The 19,579-nt window shown below is 32.9% G+C and overlaps 1 protein-coding gene across 5 annotated transcripts in view; it reads left to right on the forward strand.

Annotated features, from left to right (window-relative positions):
- MAP4K3 (mitogen-activated protein kinase kinase kinase kinase 3) overlaps positions 1-19,579 on the forward strand; it is a 132,052-nt gene that overhangs the window by 79,613 nt on the left and 32,860 nt on the right. For 3 of the 5 annotated variants that reach the window (XM_037528179.2, XM_037528178.2, XM_054701188.1), the window contains 8 exons: positions 1,104-1,235; positions 1,412-1,474; positions 1,567-1,648; positions 1,747-1,857; positions 6,264-6,342; positions 8,803-8,861; positions 10,078-10,140; positions 17,214-17,272. In XM_037528179.2, coding sequence (XP_037384076.1) covers positions 1,104-1,235; positions 1,412-1,474; positions 1,567-1,648; positions 1,747-1,857; positions 6,264-6,342; positions 8,803-8,861; positions 10,078-10,140; positions 17,214-17,272 — 648 coding nt within the window. The remainder of the gene's footprint in view (positions 1-1,103; positions 1,236-1,411; positions 1,475-1,566; positions 1,649-1,746; positions 1,858-6,263; positions 6,343-8,802; positions 8,862-10,077; positions 10,141-17,213; positions 17,273-19,579) is intronic. The other 2 variants (XM_037528182.1, XM_054701187.1) reach the window with 1 other exon arrangement.

Below are 19,579 nucleotides of genomic sequence, written 5' to 3' on the forward strand. Positions count from 1 at the left end.
CTGGCAGTAGAGGTGAACAAGCTGGCATCTTAACCTTTCACTCATATTTTAAAAGAGGAATGGAGTGCATCTCATGTGGTGAGCTATTAAGCATTTATCACTTATAGGCACTTTCATTCTCTGCTAGGGCACCTCTCCCAACTAGCCATCAATAAAGAATCCAGCCATCAGTAAAGTAATCATTGATACAGTTTAAAATTTAGCTTTCTTAGGATAACTTGAATGTTTAAAGAGATGTGGTAAAGATTTTAAGATCAGGTATTTTGAAAGTTAGAGGAAGATTTTTTTTTTAACCATACTGACAAGCTGATTTCCTGAAATGATATCAGAAGACAAATGTATATTTGTAAAACTGTCTATTTAAATTACCCTTTTGATATGTAAGAGTTGAGATGTTTATCTCAATTAGTTTCAAAACTATTGTTTAGGACTCAAAACTTTTTATATTTGAAAATTAATATTGTTTAAATCTATCATACAAATTTATTGAGTTGCAATTACAGAATAAGGCTATAGTTAAAAGAAAATAATTCCTTAATTGGTTAAATTTCCTCTGAATAAATACATTTTTTAAAAGCAGACACTTATTTCCACCATAATAATAAAACTGAAAAAAAGTCAGCTAAGTATATAATGAGTTAAGTACTAAATGAAGATTTTTGGTGCCCTAATGAATAGTTTTAGTAAAGTGAACACACAGGCCAGATTGCAGTTTATTGAGGTAAGGAGACACAGCTAAAAGTTATAGAATATTTATTGAAAGATGTTATTTTACTATGGAGTTTTGTATGTACAGAGGAGGAAAGATTGAGGTGTGCACAAATTTGGTACGCACTACTCTAATAGTAAAGTTTTATAGGCCTATACAGTAAGTAGTGTAACAAAGTAACAGGAATCACCAGTAGGGACTTGGGATGAAGGGTCTTAGGAAATATCCAGATCTTAGGAAACATGAGCCTTTTAAATACTAATACTTATTTTTATTTTTCAGAGAGCAAGGCCTATATATAAAGGCCTCAACTTACTGATAGTTCCATATACCTGGAATATGAAGGAAAATACAATAAACAGAAGGTTTTTCTTTTCTGAACTATTTCCTTCAGGATGGCACCTGAAGTTGCTGCTGTTGAGAGGAAAGGAGGGTACAACCAGCTCTGTGATCTCTGGGCCGTGGGGATCACTGCCATCGAGCTTGCTGAGCTTCAGCCTCCTATGTTTGACTTACATCCAATGAGGTCAGTGTATTGTAATTGAGGCATCCTATGCTTAGAGTACGGGGAACCCCCAGAGTCTTTCTTCAAATGTCATAAACAAATATTAGTTATGACTTCACAGAATTAGCATTAGATAGTAAAATATGAAATCTTAAAATCTTAAAATGTTATGTAATGATTGGTTTTTGATTTTTCAGAGCATTATTTCTAATGACAAAAAGCAATTTTCAACCTCCTAAACTAAAGGATAAGATGAAGTGGTAAGTATTTTGTTGTTGTTGTTATTTACATGAGCAGTCATAAGCAAAAAAGGAATTGAAATTTAAAAGTCTAATTTTCTAACATTTCTTAGGTCAAATAGTTTTCATCATTTTGTGAAAATGGCACTTACCAAAAATCCGAAAAAAAGACCAACTGCTGAAAAGTTGCTACAGGTATTTTTCCCCCCCTGAAATACAACTTTTTAAAAGATAAGATGTCATTCAGTTGGATTTTCAATAAGTGTTCTTGCTGTATTATTTTGATTCCATAGCACCCGTTTGTAACACAACCTTTGACACGGTCTTTGGCAATCGAACTATTGGATAAAGTGAATAATCCAGATCATTCCACTTATCATGATTTTGATGATGATGATCCTGAGGTAGGAACTATTTTTACCAATTAGTAGATATAACTTATATGAACACATGTATATACATCGCATAATCAGTTTTTTAAAGTGTTGGGTCTAGTTTAAAAAAACTCTTGGGAGAACAATTATTTGACTTTTATCTTCTAGGAAATAATTTCAAAGGTAACGTTTTCATACACAGGAAAAAAAATTTAGTGTGTGAAATAGATGCATTACCTCTTAATTATATTTATGCTGTAAATATGCTCTTAAAATTAGACTTTAGAGTATGCAGGATGAAGCTGAGGAAGCTTTGCAAATGCTGCCTCTTTTACTCTATAACATTGGAGATATATCCATGAATTAACAGTAAGGAAAATGCATTCCACTACTCCTGCCCCCATTAAATTTCTCACTGAATCTGACAGTACACATAAAATGGCTTTACTAAAGTAAAAGGAAAGAAAATAGAGGAGTGCTACTCCAAGAAAAATCATAAAGGGAAGTAAATTCTTATTTTCTAAGCAAAATGAACATTAATGCCTTTAACATTTGTTTCATTTCATCCTTTTTGATGTAAGAAGTTGAGCTTTTTTTAAATTATAATTTTCTACTCTGCAGCAGGGAAAGCTAGCTAATTTTTTGAACAGCTATTAAATTATTGCAATATTCCATTTTGAATATTTATATTCAACTTACAGGACATTTACTGGGACCATGCTATGAATAAAATATACCTCTAATCTTAATAACCTTCAATTTGAGGAGTGAGGATAAGAAAAAAAACAGCTGTTTTTTGTTAAGTAAGTTATATAGCGTCACAGTGGAATTGACGTTGTTAGAATGGAGTTTGACAAATTAAAATAAATAAAAATAATGATCAAAGCATTTGGGACTTTTAAACAACTTATCAAAATATTTAAAAAGTGATAATCAGCTTCCATGTCTAGATATTTGAATATATCAGCTTTCATAAATTTTAGAAATGTTGAATTATAATTTATCCTTTTAAGTATGTAAGTTTCACGTAAAACAGTGCAATCAAGACAAGCTTGTGTATGATTAAGAGCACATCAAGTATGTGACTGTTCACTTTATCATTTAATTGGGTTATTTTCTTATCCATTAAGTAATAGATTAATGCATTCTTCTTACATTAAATAATAGCTTGTACTAATTATATTTATGCTGTAAAAATATTTAGAATATTAATTGACTTTTAAAGGATGCTTTACAAAATATATTTTACTTGAATTTTATTATAATCAGCTGTTATCACTAAGAAACCAAAAATACATGGAATAAAGGAAAATATTAATAGACATTTACACTCCATATTTTCCAAATTTCCTACCAGTTTTTTTTTTTTTTTTTCCAGAGGCATGTATTTATTTATTTATTTGTTTGTTTGTTTTGTTTATACATGCACTGGGTACAGTCAGAAGCGCGGGAGGGTGAGAGAATTCACCAGAGCCAGAGCGGGGAGCAGAGCAGGCAGAGTGATGAAGTACACTGCTGAGGGGAGCAGCGGGCGGCAGGAGAGGTCTGCGCGCCATGTGGGACCCTCCTCCGGTGGCCAGGGAGCAGCCGGGGATTGAACCAGGGCCGCAGAGGCCGCGGGCAGCTTCGCAACCCAACGCTCAACCGCTGCGCCACCGGGGAGGCCCATTCCTACCAGTTTTAAAGGAGAAAGTTAGGATTTTTGTGGTAATGGTATTACTTTAATATTTTTTTAGGGAAACTTTTTATTTATTTATTTAAGATTTTACTTATTTATTTATACAAGCACTGGGGTACAGTCAGAGGCGCGGAGGGTGAGAGAATTCACCAGAGTCAGAGCGGAGGGTAGAGCAGGCAGAGTGATGAAGTACACTGCTGAGGGGAACAGTGGGTGGCAGGAGAGGTCTGCCCGCCATGTGGGACCCTCGCCCGGCGGATCAAACTGGCGCTGCAGAGGCTGCAGGCAGCTTCGCAACCCAACACTCAACCACTGTGCCACCGGGGAGGCCCGGTATTACTTTTAGCTTGGCTATTTGTGCTTAGAAAAGCTGAGAACCTGAAAATGAATTTGATTATGTTAAATCAGTGTTAGCTCCCTGTCTTGGATCACTGACCTTGAACAGGGGTTGGCAAACTTTTCTCTAAAAAGCAAAGCAGGGCCTCCCCGGTGGCGCAGTGGTTGAGCACTGGGTTGCAAGGCTGCCCGCAGCCTCTGCAGCCCCGGTTCAATCCCCAGCCACCGGGCGAGGGTCCCACATGGTGCGCAGACCTCTCCTGCCGCCCGCTGCTCCCCTCAGCAGTGTACTTCGGTCCTTCTGCCTGTTCTGTTCCCTGCTCTCGTGAATTCTCTCACCCTCTTGCACTTCTGACTGTACCCAGTGCTTGTATAAATAAATAAATAAATAAACAAACAAATAAATAAATCTTTTAAAATAAATAAATAAAAAGCAAAGCGATAAATATATTTGACTTGTGGCCCACATGGTCTCTGCCACACTTACTAACTCATCTACTGGAGAGTGAAAGCAACTGTAGATAATACATATGAATTGTTTATGAAAATTTACTTATAAAGATAGTCTGTTGTGGAAATTGGCCTTGGTCCATGGTTTGCCAACTGAGTGTTTTTCCCCACATAAGAATTTCTCAAACCTAACACTATTGTTATTTTGGTCCAGAGAATTCTTTTTTGTGAACTGTGATATCCCTCACGTGTTTAAGCCACATACCTGTCCTCTACCCATTAATCTTAGAACTTTTAAGCCATAACAGGAATAAACATGAAATGATTTATAAGGGTAGGTTTTGTTTTTGTCAAGAAGAGGTAATAAAAATTACTTTGCTTTTACAGCATTGTTTTAAAGAAAATACTTTGGGAACCATGTTTCATTGTGAATAGTTTGTTTCTTTAATGCTGTTTGTTAGCATGATTATTAATTTATGATCACTTCTTTTTATACCATTTATTAGAGTAATTATAAACTCATCATAGAAGATTTCTATGACAGTATGCATTACATTTAGAGAGAACAAGAGTACATATTTAGAAATTAAAATTTTAATTTTAATTTTTGAAATTGTATCTACATAGCCTTTGTCAAATTAAATGATACTAAAGGATATCCTTTTAGAGATCCAGCTTTTCTAATTCAGACAAGAAATATTTCAGAATCTACTCTGCTTATTTGAAAGTCCAATAAATCTAATCATTTTAGAGAAATTGAGTGAAATTTTCCCATTATTGGAAATCTAATTTCTTAATATCATAATAGAGTCGCAGTGCCTACTTAAATTTCCAGGAAGGGCATCTTTCATTATCCTGGCCTTATTTAACAATATTTTGTATCATCTCTTTCTTTCAAATATGAAATGTATTATTTTCATGACTCTTTTGGGCATGAGTGTTTTGGAAGAATACATACTTGTGTAGTCATCTGAGGTATTGCATTTGAAAGGAAAATTCAGTCAAGTCTTCATCTCAGCTGTGGACTAAATGATTAAATTAATCATTTAATTTCTTGAGCTAATTACAGCTTTATTTCCTACATGCTTTAGATTTCATTTTCAAAGGATGTGTATAAATGATGTTTTTAGTCCAAATTTTAATTGATTTTGGAGTCTTGACAAATCTTGTGTTGAGAATCTCTAGAGTTAAATCTTCCAGTGCTTTGGTCACTTCTAACTAGTTTCTATAATCCTGAGGTGTTAATCTTTACAAATTAAGAAGTTTAATATTGATAGGTCTTTTTATGCTCATGGGGATGTATGAAGAATACCTATAACAGAAAGATACTGAGATGGAATTAAGAACTTTTTTTTAAATGAAAAAATGTTATGGTTCAAATTCTGGCAAATGTTGAAATGAAAAGCAGTTTCACCTATTAAATTGTCTGTGCGGTGTGTGTGCAATATTATTTTCAAAATATATGTAAGTTGAATAAATCTTAAGAGAAAAGACATCTGAGTTCAGTCATTACTCTTAGAGATGATAGATGTAAATGTAATCATAATACTGTTATCTTTCCCTTTAAATTTGTTGATGTAAGAGTAGGTGCAAAGTATTTGGTATACTTGATTCTTCATTGTAAAATATATCTAGACAAATTCATTATTATATTTACAAATTATTATTATATTTACAAATTATTATTATTACTTGTATTTAATTTAGCATATGTTTATCTAGTCACAGAAATATTCTACCTAGTACAAAAAAATGACTTACCTTAAGTGTGTAATAAAGGTATTTATATTTTTACCTTCATTGTTTGAACTGCTATTGTGGTTGTCTTTTTTAAAAAATTATATATTCACAAAATTGCATTTTGTCCCCATTTTTATGCAAAATGAAGTTTCTTTCAGATTTGGGTAATTTTATGGACTAGACTATGACTTGATGTACCAAATTTCACATCATTAATGTGGTTCTTTCCTAGCCTCTTGTTGCTGTACCACATAGAATTCATTCAACAAGTAGAAATGTGAGAGAAGAAAAAACACGCTCCGAGATAAACTGTAAGTACATTTCTGTAATGTCAGTATATAATTCACATTGCTTTCAAGGACCAGCCCAGTGGGTCTTTCTTAAATACTGCTCTGTTTCAGAAACAACTTCATCACATTGTCTGGTCTTTATAATGGGAGTTCTTTGCAACTCTTCCTTGAAATATGACTAGACTATTAAGTTCTTGGCAAAGTTTTGTGCTGGAGCTACTGGCAATGGTTTTATGTTTCAAGTTTCTGGTGTCTCTCCATATAACCAGGGTTTTGTTCTCTCTTTGTTAAAAGTAAATGGTGTTTAGGCAATGTGTATGTAAAAAAAAAAAAAAAGACTCATTTGTAGAAAAGGTATTACTCTTTCACTTTTAGGAAGTCCTTTCTGCCTTCAGTTAAATATGATAAAACACTTTGACTTTAAGAGGAAACAATCTGGGGCTTTTCTTGTGTGCCGTAGTGGGATCAGTTTTGCCCCATAATGACTAATGAAGAGTCAGCGAGTGATAAAATTGAAGCTGTCTCAGAAGAAGCTAAGGAGGCGTTTTCATCCAGATATTAAAATATAAATTTATGATAAATGACTTTACATACAGATCAAGACCAGTGGACAGTTACAGGTAGTTTTTTACATTAGTAAAATATCATAAACAGCAATGCATCCTGAAATGTTTGACCAGCAATTATTTGAACAGTAACTGGATATAGTAGAAAGTTGTCATAACTTTAGGGAATTGAAGAGAACAGAAGAGTGATACCAGAGTAAAGCATGAAGAATGGATCTCCATAGGGACTTTGCTATATAGGGTCCATTTCTGGGAACGCATTCCCAGGGAGTGCAAGGATATTAAATAACCCACTACAGTTACAGTTCAGTTAGTAAGGCAGCTTCTTATCTCTACAATTAGTGATTGTGAAGTTGGGGTAACAGGGATATTCACAAGGCAGATAGATGCATAGAAGTGTCATGTAATGAGTGAAGATTTAATTTTGCTATTTAGTAACAAATACACAGGAGAGCTCTTCAGAGGGCCTCTATTGATATAGATTAGCTTTAATACTAAAAATTATTTTATGATTTTTGATGTATGATCATGTGTGTGAACTATAATAAGGAACCCATTCTTGAAGAGCCTAGTTACCTATAAGGGTCAAATTTTGATATCTTGTCCATAACAGCTAGTAAGCATGCACACCCGCATACACAGCTGGAGAGAGCTTATAAGATTACTTGTCAACCTTTTTTTTTTTTTTAGCTTGTGCCTCCTTTTGCTAAATATTCAAATCTCATGGTCTCCTTAAATTAATGTAAACATTCACAATAAATTATACTTACTAGCTAAAATCAAAACAATTATAAAAGTGATTATGCTTTTGAAATGTCACTCATTTCTCTGTCTTGAGAATTGGTGTTTCAGCTGGATCTCTTGCTAGTTGAGCTATAATATACTTGTGACTGTGTTTTTCTTCTGTTTATATTTGTCTCTCTGTTTTTAATCTCAGTGGTCTTGAATGTTGTACTCAGGTTATAAAAGCAGATGATGATAGTGATAATGGAATATAGACATTAAATGTAAAGGTAGTAAAACATTTAATAGATTAGAATAACAAGGAAAAAAGTAAATGATGTATTGTTAATTTAAGTCTATTTTAGCTTGTTTAAACTTTATCTCATAGCAGATACGTTACTGATTATTGTATAACAAATCACCCCAAAATTTAGCAGCTTAAAACAATAAATATTAACCTCACATGATCTGAGGAACCCAGAAGAACTTACTTGAGGGTTGTGAATCAGGGTTTGTCATGAAGTTGCAGTGAGGATGTCAGCTAGGACTCCTATCATCATCAGACTTGCCTAGTCTCGAGGATTTGCTTCTAAGGTCACTCATAGGGGCTTCTGGTCCTTGCCACATGGCCTCGTGGGGCTGCTCACAGCATGCCTCCCTCCAGCACCAGCGATCCTGAAGAGGAAGCCTGCAACAGAAGCCTTACCTTCGAAGGGGTGTGCTGTCATTTTGCTATACTCATTTTGATCATGTAGAACTACCCTGGGGTTATGAGAAATTTATGAATGCAAGGAGGCAAGGTTCATTTGAAGCCATCTTGCAAGCTGGCTTCCAAAAGTACTCTCAATTACTGTGTCCCAACTGAGGTCCTGAATGAGGATTCTCTCTCTTTGATGCTGTGTTGCGTTGGAGTAGCTGGTTACATCCTGATGGTAGCCTCTCCATGTGTGGTTTTAAAAAGTTAGTCATCTCTCTTACTGCGGAAAAGGCCTAGGATTAATAGATGAAGCTTTGTGACAGATAGACTGTGTTGGACTTTTTTCCAGCTAACATTCTTTATTTAAATCTTCGAATTATTTTCAGTGTATGGTAGATAGTAAAATTAAATGTGATCTGCCATGGAGTAATTTTTGAAATTACTACATTATTCAGAATATGGAAACAGAGTGTTGGTTTACTTTTTTTTTTTTAGTTGGCCAAGTAAAGTTTGATCCACCCTTAAGGAAGGAGACAGAACCACATCATGAACTTGTAAGTACTGTAGTCTTAAAATGTTAATACTGAAAATAAATATTTTAATTAGCCTTTGAGATATATTGGTGTTCACTGAAAAAAAGACTAGTTATTAATACTTTCAAAAGTTTGGGAAAATAAAAATGTAAGTCTTAAATTTAGAATAAATAAATCTGTGTTGCTGAGATTTTCAAAACTATTTGAGGGACAACCTACTAGTTTTACCATTCCCTGATTAAATGTTTTTAATGGTGGCCCTTTATTTTTTTATTTTTGTTTTTCAGTTTTTGAGGGGCTTTTTATGTATGCATTTATTGGAAATAAATGCCAGGGTTTTAAACTAGAATGATAAAAGCCCAACTCAGTTTTAAGAGTATTAGGTGGTTTTCTAAACGTCAAGACAGAGTCAGATATGCTTAGTGTAGTAAAACTCAGAACAGACTAGGCATTTACATAGTAGATCAAGTTTGTCATTCATTTAAGATTTGTTAACTGTAAAAACATTTTTTTGTTACTCTTTTATGTACTCCTTTGTAGATGTGTGATAGTATATTAGCTATAGTCTTAAAAGCAAAGTACTTTACATATATTTGAGTTTTTTTAAATATTTGAGATGTTAGTATTTTATGGAAGAATAAAAATGAGACTTAAAAATTAATCCTAATGAATTTATTTCACCAGAACTCCAGATAATAAATTTTATTATTTTTCTTTTCTATTAATAATGAGAAGAAAGAACTGTTAGCAAGTACTAAGGATTGAAGTGGGAACTTTCTTCTTAAATTTAATGCTTATTTTAACCCACTTTACTAAAGGTATGCAAAAAGTGTTTGAAGGCTTTAACTAATAGAGTTACTCTGATTCAGTGTAACAGCATGGAGAAAAGGATTGTTAAAGAAAAAAATTTTAATAATCATGCTGTAATACTTAAACCCAACATTTTAGAGTAGGTTAAGAAGAAAAAGTCCCTGACTTTATGAATTTGCAGTTGTATTTATTTTCTGTTTTTCCTTTTAAGTGGCCATTGCATGTATTACATTCTATACTAATTTAATAACTGCACTATAAAGTTGTTGCAGTATTGCTTTTATAGTAGTTCCTTAATATAATTTGCATATGCCTTAATAAAATTATGTTAGCAGGACTGACTACACTTGTGAAAGTTTCCCTTTATGAATTTCTGACTTTTAGTCTAAGTGTAAATAACTTGGGTTTCTTGGTCTCTGCTAAACAGCCCGACAGTGATGGTTTTTTGGACAGTTCAGAAGAAATATACTACACTGCAAGATCTAATCTGGTATTTCTCATCTTCTGATTTTCTTTGTCAGCATTGTTTTGGTCTTAATTGTTCTTTTTTTCAATCAAACATTTTGTCCAATTTTAATGAACCAGTTTAAACACTGTTTAATAAGTTCCTGCTATTTAGAAAGACTCCATTTAATAAAGATTATAGTAGTTATTTTACATAAAAAGTTAAATAAATGTATTTTACATGTTTTATAATGTAATAATTTTTTCCTTTTTTAATGGAAAATTGGTTTTTACACTCAAATGAGTTTTATTAAAGAATTTGCATCTCCCTCTAAAATGTCCAATGTGACTTATTTTAATGAACTAGAAATCATTCATCTATATATACAGATACACATAAGCATTCATTTATATAAAGCTATTTATGTGTTGCATATGTAATATATATTTAAAAAAATAATATGTCCCTAACAGTGAAAACAATCTCAGGTGACATTTTAACTTCGTAGCATTATTCATTGCTATTCATCATACATTGAATATATATGCCATATTCAATTTTCTTAGACCAAAATTTGAATTATAAAGTACCTCTGAAGTTACAAATATTAGGCCATCTTACCATTAGATAAGAAAAGATGGGAAATTAACCTTGCTAGATATTTAATAGACAGTACTTTTCATAGTTGAAAAGTTTCATAGTTTATTAAATAAATAGTTCTTTCTACTTCTGTTCCTGGCGAGAACACATAGGCACTTGAATGTATATCCACAGATTCCATTTTTTCTGCCTTTTCGATGAAATTTTCTATCCTTACCCCCTATAATCAAGAGTTTCTTATGATACAGAGGATCAGTTGACAGGGATGTTGTGACAAAGGTGATCTTTACGGACATTTAACTTGTGGCTAGTTCTGGCAGACGAGGGATGAATAAAATATTTGTCAGACTTCACCTTTAATAATCAGTTTTAAAAAGCTCAATCGATAATAAAAGTTAACACTTGTCCAGAAGTTTTTATATACCAGATATTTTAATCACTTTATATATATTAACTTACAATCCAACCCAAAAATGATGGCTTTAAGGTGCAAGAAGCTGAAATTGTTTTAATACCCAGTTAAAGAATAGCAGAGATGGGGAAAAAAAAAAAAAAGAATAGCAGAGATAGCAGAGATGGGATTTGACCCAAGCATTCTAGCTCAGGAATTCAAATCTAACCACTGTGGCACTGTGCTGTATTGCCTCTACTCAGCATCTTCAGCAGTGTTTTCTCACTAACACTGGGCTCTCTCTTACACGTGCTTGCTCTCTCTCCTTTGTCAATAGATATGTCCCATTGTTACTTTTTTTATTGTGGTAAAATACATATAACATCACATTTACCATTGTTACCATTTTAAAGTATATAGACCAGTGGCATTAGGTACATTCATATTCTTGTTCAACTGTCATCACTGTCCATCTCTAGAACATGTTCATCTTTCCGAACTCTCCTTCTTAGCCATTAAACAATAGCTCACAGGCCCCCTCCCTTAACCCTTGGCAGCCACCATTCTATTTTCTGTCTTTTTGAGATTTTCTGCACTCTGAGCATCATACAAGTAGAATCATACAATGTTTATCCTTTTGTGACTGACTGACTTCACATAGCATGATGTGATCACATATTCCAAGTTCATTCACATTGTAGTATGTATCAGAATTTTAAGGCTAATATTCCATTCAGTAGACCACAATTCTTCCCCCACTCATCCATCAAGGGATTCTTGGGTTGCTTTTCACCCTTTTGCTTCTGTGACTAGTGCTGCTATAAATGTGGATGTACAAATATCTGTCAGGTCTCTGCTTTCATTCCTTTTGTATATATAACTAGAAGTGGAAATGTTGGATCGTTTGGTAATTCTATATTTCATCTTTTGAGGAATTGGCTTACTGTAGCAGCTGCATCATTTTACATTCCCACCAACACCGCATAAGGATTTCAGCTTCTCCACATCCTCATCAGCACTCGTTATTTTCAGTGGGGATAGGGGTAGAGGAAATATAAAATGAATTTCATTGAAGTAACACTGATGTATAACATTATATAAGCTCCAGATACACAGCATTGTAATTTGACATCTGTATCTACCACATCATGATCACTGCCAAAACTTTAGTTTCCACCTATCACCATACAGTTGACTCCCTTTACCCGTTTTACCCACTCCCTGCACTTCCCCCCAGTAATCACCAACTGTTCTTTGTATCTAAGAATTTGTTTTTTTGTTTCCTTTTTTAATATTCCACTTAGCATAATACCCTCAAGAGCAAGCCATGTTGTCGTGAATGACAAAATTTCATCTTTCAGTAACTGAGTAATATTTCGTTATGGGTATTTACCACATCTGTTTTATTTCTTTATCAATGTTTAGGTTTTCATATCTTAGGTTTTCATATCTTAGCTGTTGTGAATAATACTGTATGAATATATGGTTTCAAATTAATATTGTTTGGGTAAATACCCAAAGTGGAATTACCTGGGTGACATGATATTTCTATTCTTAATTTTTTGGAGGAATCTTCACTATTTTCTCTGTGTTTTTAATAGTTGTCATCCCAATGTCTTTGAAGTGTCTGTAGTTATTTCAATTCCCTAATTTCACCAGTCCTGAGCTTTGTAAACAAGCTTTCAACTCTTAAAAATACCTGTTACTGGCCCCTAGAAACCTGACAAAAACAAAATGTCTGACTGGTATTTCATTAGGCAGGCACTACGGTGACAGCATAGAAGAAACATCTACTCCCATCAAGACCTTGCTGCCTAAAAAAGCTCCAAGTCATCAGTGATATCTGTTGATTAAGGGTTAAGTGTATTCAGTTTATAAATTTTATAAATGAATATGGAGTAGTACACCCCTGTTTCATTACTCCAATAAGGTGATTTTTTTAAAAGCAGAAGTCATCCAAGTATTTGTTTTTGTTTTGTTTCCTTTCTTTACATTCCACAAATAAGTGAAATCTTATGGTATTTCATTTGTTATTACTTCATAATAAATGAAACCTGAAGAACAAAGCCTAATTTTTTAGGATCGTTAGCCAGTAAAAGATTCTTAGATAGGGGAAAATGCCTGAGTTTAAAAAAAAAAATCAGCATAGACAATAGAGTTTTATCCTTAACCATAAATGGATTTTTCTGATATATAAAATGCTATTTTTTAGATTAAAATATTAATTTGCACGTTACTCGATGCTGATTTTTTTTCTAATTTGCTTATTTTGCTAGTTATTTTTGTACGTACACCAATTAAAAAATATTGAATATTGATTACATAAAAAGCATTGTTAATTGGTATATAGGAACATAGTACTAACTTAATCATTGCTCCGAAGAAACTTACACCTGAGGAAGTAAGAAGAAAATATTTACATTTTAATTGAAAGCTTATCAGAAATATATACCCAACTGATCATTATCGATAAACATAACAAAAGTACTTTAAGATTACCTCTGAATTAAGCCAGAATTGAATAATTTAAATTTATTTTCTGGCAAAGAAGCAGTAAGTACTAAACTTACATTAAATCTGTTAAACAATTACTGTAAAATTTATGTTTCATCATTATTTTTCTCACCTTGTATTTAAAGACAGTTTTTTGGGAGGACTCATATCATAATTGTACATGATAGGACATTTTCTAGAATTTCATGCCTACCCCTCTGATACTCATTTCCAAGCTTGCAGCACAAAAGTCATTTTATTCCATTGTGTCCTCTGAGGTCTTCTCTTGTGTTAGAATATCACACCACCACTTCATTAGCAGGTTAACCACCCCTCTTGCTTTTCTGGCATTTTATAAATAAAAAATTGTTTTTATTTAAATTATCCAGGAGTCAGTTCCTTTTTATCTGTGAGATTGCCTAACAACTCTATTCATGTTATGATTTTCTCATTCTTTTTGATGAGAAAAAAATATTTTCTTATGTTCTCTTTTTTTTTTCTTGGTTAAAATATATTGCTAAAGTTTTTTTTTTTTTCTTTTGTGTTTTTGTAGCCAAATATCATTTCTATTGACTTCCGCTCTTTTCTCATCAGGTGTAATGGATTTTGTAATCTCCCAAGGGTTAAAAAAATTTTTTTCTGCATCACACATTTTCATTTTTCCAGTGTTCCACGTTATATCCTTTGTTCTTTTTTCATTTTTGTCATGGCATTGTGATACGTTATGGACTTTATCTAGGTTCAGAAATACTCCCCATTCATTAAAAGGAACCACTGAGGTTAGGACCTTCTGACACAAAAAAGATACTTTAATTGGGCTAAGATGAGCATGTTAAGCTCAGTTCAGGTTGAATATGTACTAGGTCATTGCATGTTTTCAGTTCATGATGATACTTAATTGACTTTTCTGTGTAGACATTATCATTCATTAATATACTGGTGTCTGATGTATGCTACTAATTTTGGGTATATGTCCTGGCATGTTCAAATGTGTTCTGATTTAGCTTATAAAGAATGGCCATGTAATACCACCTCCCAGGGTTGTCTTGAATGCTTTATCCAGCATAATTTTGGTTGCATTTTTCTATTAATGGAATAGCTTTCAAATCCTTAAGAAGCATTTTAGATCTGTCTTTCTTAGATTTCCCTAAAGATTATCAATAACTACCAACTTTGCTCGTTTCACTTTCTTCCTTTCCTTTTTGTTTCTTCTCATTTTTCTAATCTGATTTGCTGTCTGAATTCCTACCATGTGATAGGTGTTTGGTAAACAATAGTTGAAATTAATAAGATTAGGTTTTATTAGAAGGACTTAGTATAATTCTTTTACTTGATAACTTGTCTTGCACTGTTTTTTGTTCCATAGTTGCTAAAACATAGCTTGATTTAGGGAGAAGGAATTACAAAGAATGAGCCCATTGCAATTTTTGCTTTCTGGAAGAGCTTGACATACAGCATATGTAATCATCAAACTTGAATTTACTAATAACTTTGTTCCTGCCCTGATTGTTATTCTCTATATGAATCAATGCTCAGTTTTTTTTTCTAGCATATGCTTTGATCTTTTATTTTTTTATTAATTTTTTATTTTTTTTCATTGTTCATTTTTAAACAATATTTGCTTCCCTCCACCCCCTCAGGTGTAGTCCCCCTAGAATTTCCTTCACCAGTGCACCTGTGCACCATCACCTCAGTCCCGTTATGCTCAATTTTTTTTATGAAAATACTATGTTAATGCTTTGGACTCTTCTTCTCTTCCTAAGTACACTGCTGTTTTTGATTTTTTTTTTATCTTTATCACTAACCAACGTGGTAATTGTCATTTATCAGATGAGATGGCTGTTCTTCTGATACATCTGTATTTATGTGACAGAATCCATGGCCACTCTGCAGAAATGTATGCTTTTGGGAGTTACCGTTCATTAAAGACTTAAAGAGATTATGATGTCTAAAAGGATGCTAGTCAGATTAAGGGCCGAGTTACCTACTGCTAAAGGAAAAAAAAAAAGCTTCAATTTAGAAGTGTGTTCGTTGAGATCAGTACTTACCCTTACTGAATGCCAAAGTTTTAGAGGTCCCTATGAAAAAAACTCATGACCACATAAATTGTGCAACTTAATAATTGTGTGGCAGTCTTATTACAATAGTGACTTCATCTTATTACCATCTGTCATTATAAATTAAAGAGAACAGGTGTCCTTATTAGAATTTTATGCGATACCAGTGTGACAGTCAGGTAATCTTTCTTGTTTATATATTACCTTTTCCGTCACTAGAAGAACAGACACTACTATGCATGAAAAGTCACAAATATTAAAGAAGACAAAATTTAAGTCTTGTCTAAACCAGGATTTTGATTTTCATCAGATTTTTCGTTTTTTTGGCAAGTCTTTGGAGCATTATCTTGGTGTATCTTAAAGAAGCTGAAGTGTTAGTTACCTGTTCATGGAAAAATTAACAAATGGCATCTGGACAGGCATTTATGTAAGGTTAGGTAGTATATGCCAGATACCAGCTTAGCCCTGGGCTATCAGTAAGGAAGATACTTTTTAACAATTTCCCTTTGTTTGAGAATGACAACCTGGCTACTATTTTTACAGACTTGTAAACAAATTAATTAAAATGCAGTGTCAGTACTAGAAGAGAACTATGTGTTCAATTATGTGGAGACCTGGAAAAGGTTCCAGCTATCTTCCTGGACAGTCTTGGAAGGCTGCTCCAAGAAGGTAACTTTTTTGTTAAGTCCTGATCACATCTGACAATATCTTGTAAAATTAGGAAACATTTTATGTACACTGTATTCTAAAGAAAAAATCATTTAAAATGTTAAATACTCCCCTTTTATTGTTAAAACAATGCTGTGAGATACCTGAGCTTAAAATGGGAAGAAAAGGTAGCTTTGTACTTTCCGTGGTTAGTGGAAAGCTTTTTATCCCTCATGAAGTCTAGCACATGTATTTTTCATCCCTTTAAATTTCATTTCTTAAATCTATAACCTGTAGCATTCAGTGGAAATGTTTAAATACAAGTTGAGTAGCTACCTTAATATTTATTTGAAGTCTTGCAACTTAGTTCTTTAAAAAAAATTGTTAAAAGTTCTCAAATGCAATTTATAATCATGTTCAATTTCTCATATATAATTTACTTAAAAAGAGCACCCTGTTTTATATCCTTAAAAATTATCTATTACATGCTTCATGCAGTATTTTAATTATGTATATATATAATATACATAATTATTGCAGATCTTTAAGTGAAAACAAGATTTTCTTTGCTTGTTCTCTTCTATTATCACTTTTGTTTCATAAGCTTGAGAATTCCTTTTTTTTACTGTTTTCTTTATAAAAATTTGATTTTTGCAGATGTTATAATAGCAATAGCTATAAGTGAAACTTGCATATATTATTCCAAGTTCCCAGAAACATGCCGAACTTAAATAATAAACTATGTAAATGAGGACTACAAACTTCTGAAATCTCTATTGTTGCAAGTCCTACCATGCCTTGTTTTTAAGAACCAAGCAATACAGATTTATTTGCAGTCTGGGATTTATCTTTTTAAAATAGTATGTATTAGTGTATCAGTTGATTGTGATAAGCTGCTGTTTGCTAAATACTTTATTTTGTATTGTTAGGATCTACAGCTAGAATATGGACAAGGACACCAAAGTAATTACTTTCTAGGTGCAAACAAGTAAGTAAAGTTATTTTTAAATTAAATTTAAATTCAGGAAAAATTAAGTTGTCTTAAAATATTTTTAATATTTATGGTAGTAAATTGCATTTAGTAGATATATATTTACTACACTATTAACTTTTTTCATTGCCACCTTGACAATCACTTGGTTAATAATTGTCATAACAGAGACAAATTTTTATGTCAAGCTATTTTGTAGCCCTTACTTATTAGAGAAAACTAAGCACAACTAAAGTAGATATTTCAACTATTTATTTCTTTTATTTGTAAAGCCACTTTGTTTATTCCTTGCAAAACTTGCCTTGGTACACATCTCCCAGATGTGTTGACTTTTGAAAACAGTTGGAAATAGTCACACTATTTAGAAATCTTTATCTTAAATATTTAGATGGAAGTCTTTTTGAAAAGTGAATAGTAGTTTAAATATGCCAGCAGTCTTAAAAGTTATCAGTTTGGGCAAGAAATAAATCCAGCAGCTATTCCAGACTTTACTATTCCCTGTGGATTATCACTTTCAGAGTTCATGGATAAATTATTACAAAAGTTAATTTACAAGGAAATATTGAAATTGCCAAAATCTCTCAGCGATATGGTTATTTTAATATTATCAGAAAAAGGGCCTCCCCGGTGGCGCAGCGGTTGAGTGCTGGGTTGCGAAGCTGCAGGAGGCCTCTGCAGCGCCGGTTCGATCCTCGGCTGCTTCCCGGCCACCGGAGGAGGGTCCCACATGGCGTGCAGACCTCTCCTGCCGCCCGCTGCTCACCTCAGCAGTGTACTTCGGTCCATCTGCCTGCTGTGCTCCCTGCTCTGGCTCTGGTGAATTCTCTCGCCCTCCCACGCTTCTGACTGTAACCAGTGCTTGTATAAATAAATAAATAAATCTTAAAAAAAAAAAAGAGAAAGTGATAAATTAAAAAAAATAAGAAAAAGTTGAAATTTCCAAGTATGATTTCAGTTTCATTAGAGATTTAGACATATTTATATTTATAAACTAGTTAAGCAGTTATACAATATGGACTAGAGAGAGGCAGCTCAGATTTAGAGATAATGCAAAGTCATGTCTCTTCTGGCTTTGTAAACTAAGCATAATTGTTTACTTATTTTTTACTCAGCACAAAGAAGAGTTTGACAACCTAAAGAAATGTATTAGTTGTGATTTAAAATAAACATAAGTTAAATATACTGAGGGTTTTTTAAAATTAACCTTACCTATGTTTCTTGCATGCAAAATAAGTATAAAGTTTTCCTCGTAGAAAAAAGTGATTTTATCAGTATAGTAGCTATTTGCTGTTCATAGGATGTTGATGAACAACTAAGGAAATTTTATAATTTATTTATAATTTATTGATGTACAACAAAGGAAAATTTGTCTTATAGTAGAATTAGCAAATAAAATCTTCAATGTGTTTTCTGTGTTACTTTGTCTAAATGTGAGATCATCAGTTTTAGTGATGTTGTTAGAATATTTTGATATATTTTAAGAGACTGAATAATTTGGAAAAATATTTCACTTGCCTTTTTTTGGTTCCTTTTAAATATACTTTAAAATTACATACTTGGAAAAATAAAAAATATAAATGACCCATCACTAAATACTTTTCCAGATACCTTAGTTCCCATTGTCTGATGTTTGACCGTTAGACATGTTCATAGTATATGGTTATTTTAGCTAGGTAAAATGTTAATAATTTGCCCAACCTTCATTTTCTGATTAATTGGATCCCTGCTTAAGGAACTGTATTCTATATAACGAATCACTGGCAAGGTAGGTTGGCCAAAATTTTAACCTATGGCTGTGTTTCGTGTACAGTTATATACATACATGTGACATGAGCATGGATGTAGCACTTCTTTTATTGTATTGATACGTCTGCTTTATTCTTGTGACTAGGCAGTGTTTTAAAACTCACAGGATTCCCTGCTTTCTCCATAGGTGATCAGGCAGACAGATTTCCATTTATGGGTTTCTACCTATTCCAGACCATGCAGGAATTAAGTTTTGTGGTTTTTTTTTGGTTTTTTTTTTTTTACTAGAAAGCCCCTGTATTTTGACTTACTGGGACATTTTCTTTTGAATTTTGTTATCATTAGGGCCAAATTTTCTGACCATTTAAAACTAATACAGTATTATTTTTAAAAGGAAAAGTCTAAATTTTTTTGAGAGAAAAGCTTCTAAAGATAAATTTTCTAAAGGTATAAATGATAGTCAAAAGAGTAAGTTGAATCACATAATTCCTGGCAGAATTGAGTATAGCAGTAGTGAGTGCTAGATCTGGAGTCAGAACTGCCTCCTGTAAGCTATGT

The sequence above is a fragment of the Talpa occidentalis genome, unplaced genomic scaffold (assembly GCF_014898055.3).
Source record: "Talpa occidentalis isolate TD23 unplaced genomic scaffold, MPIMG_talOcc4v2.1 talOcc4.5, whole genome shotgun sequence".
In the NCBI taxonomy this organism is placed as follows: Eukaryota; Metazoa; Chordata; class Mammalia; order Eulipotyphla; family Talpidae; genus Talpa; species Talpa occidentalis.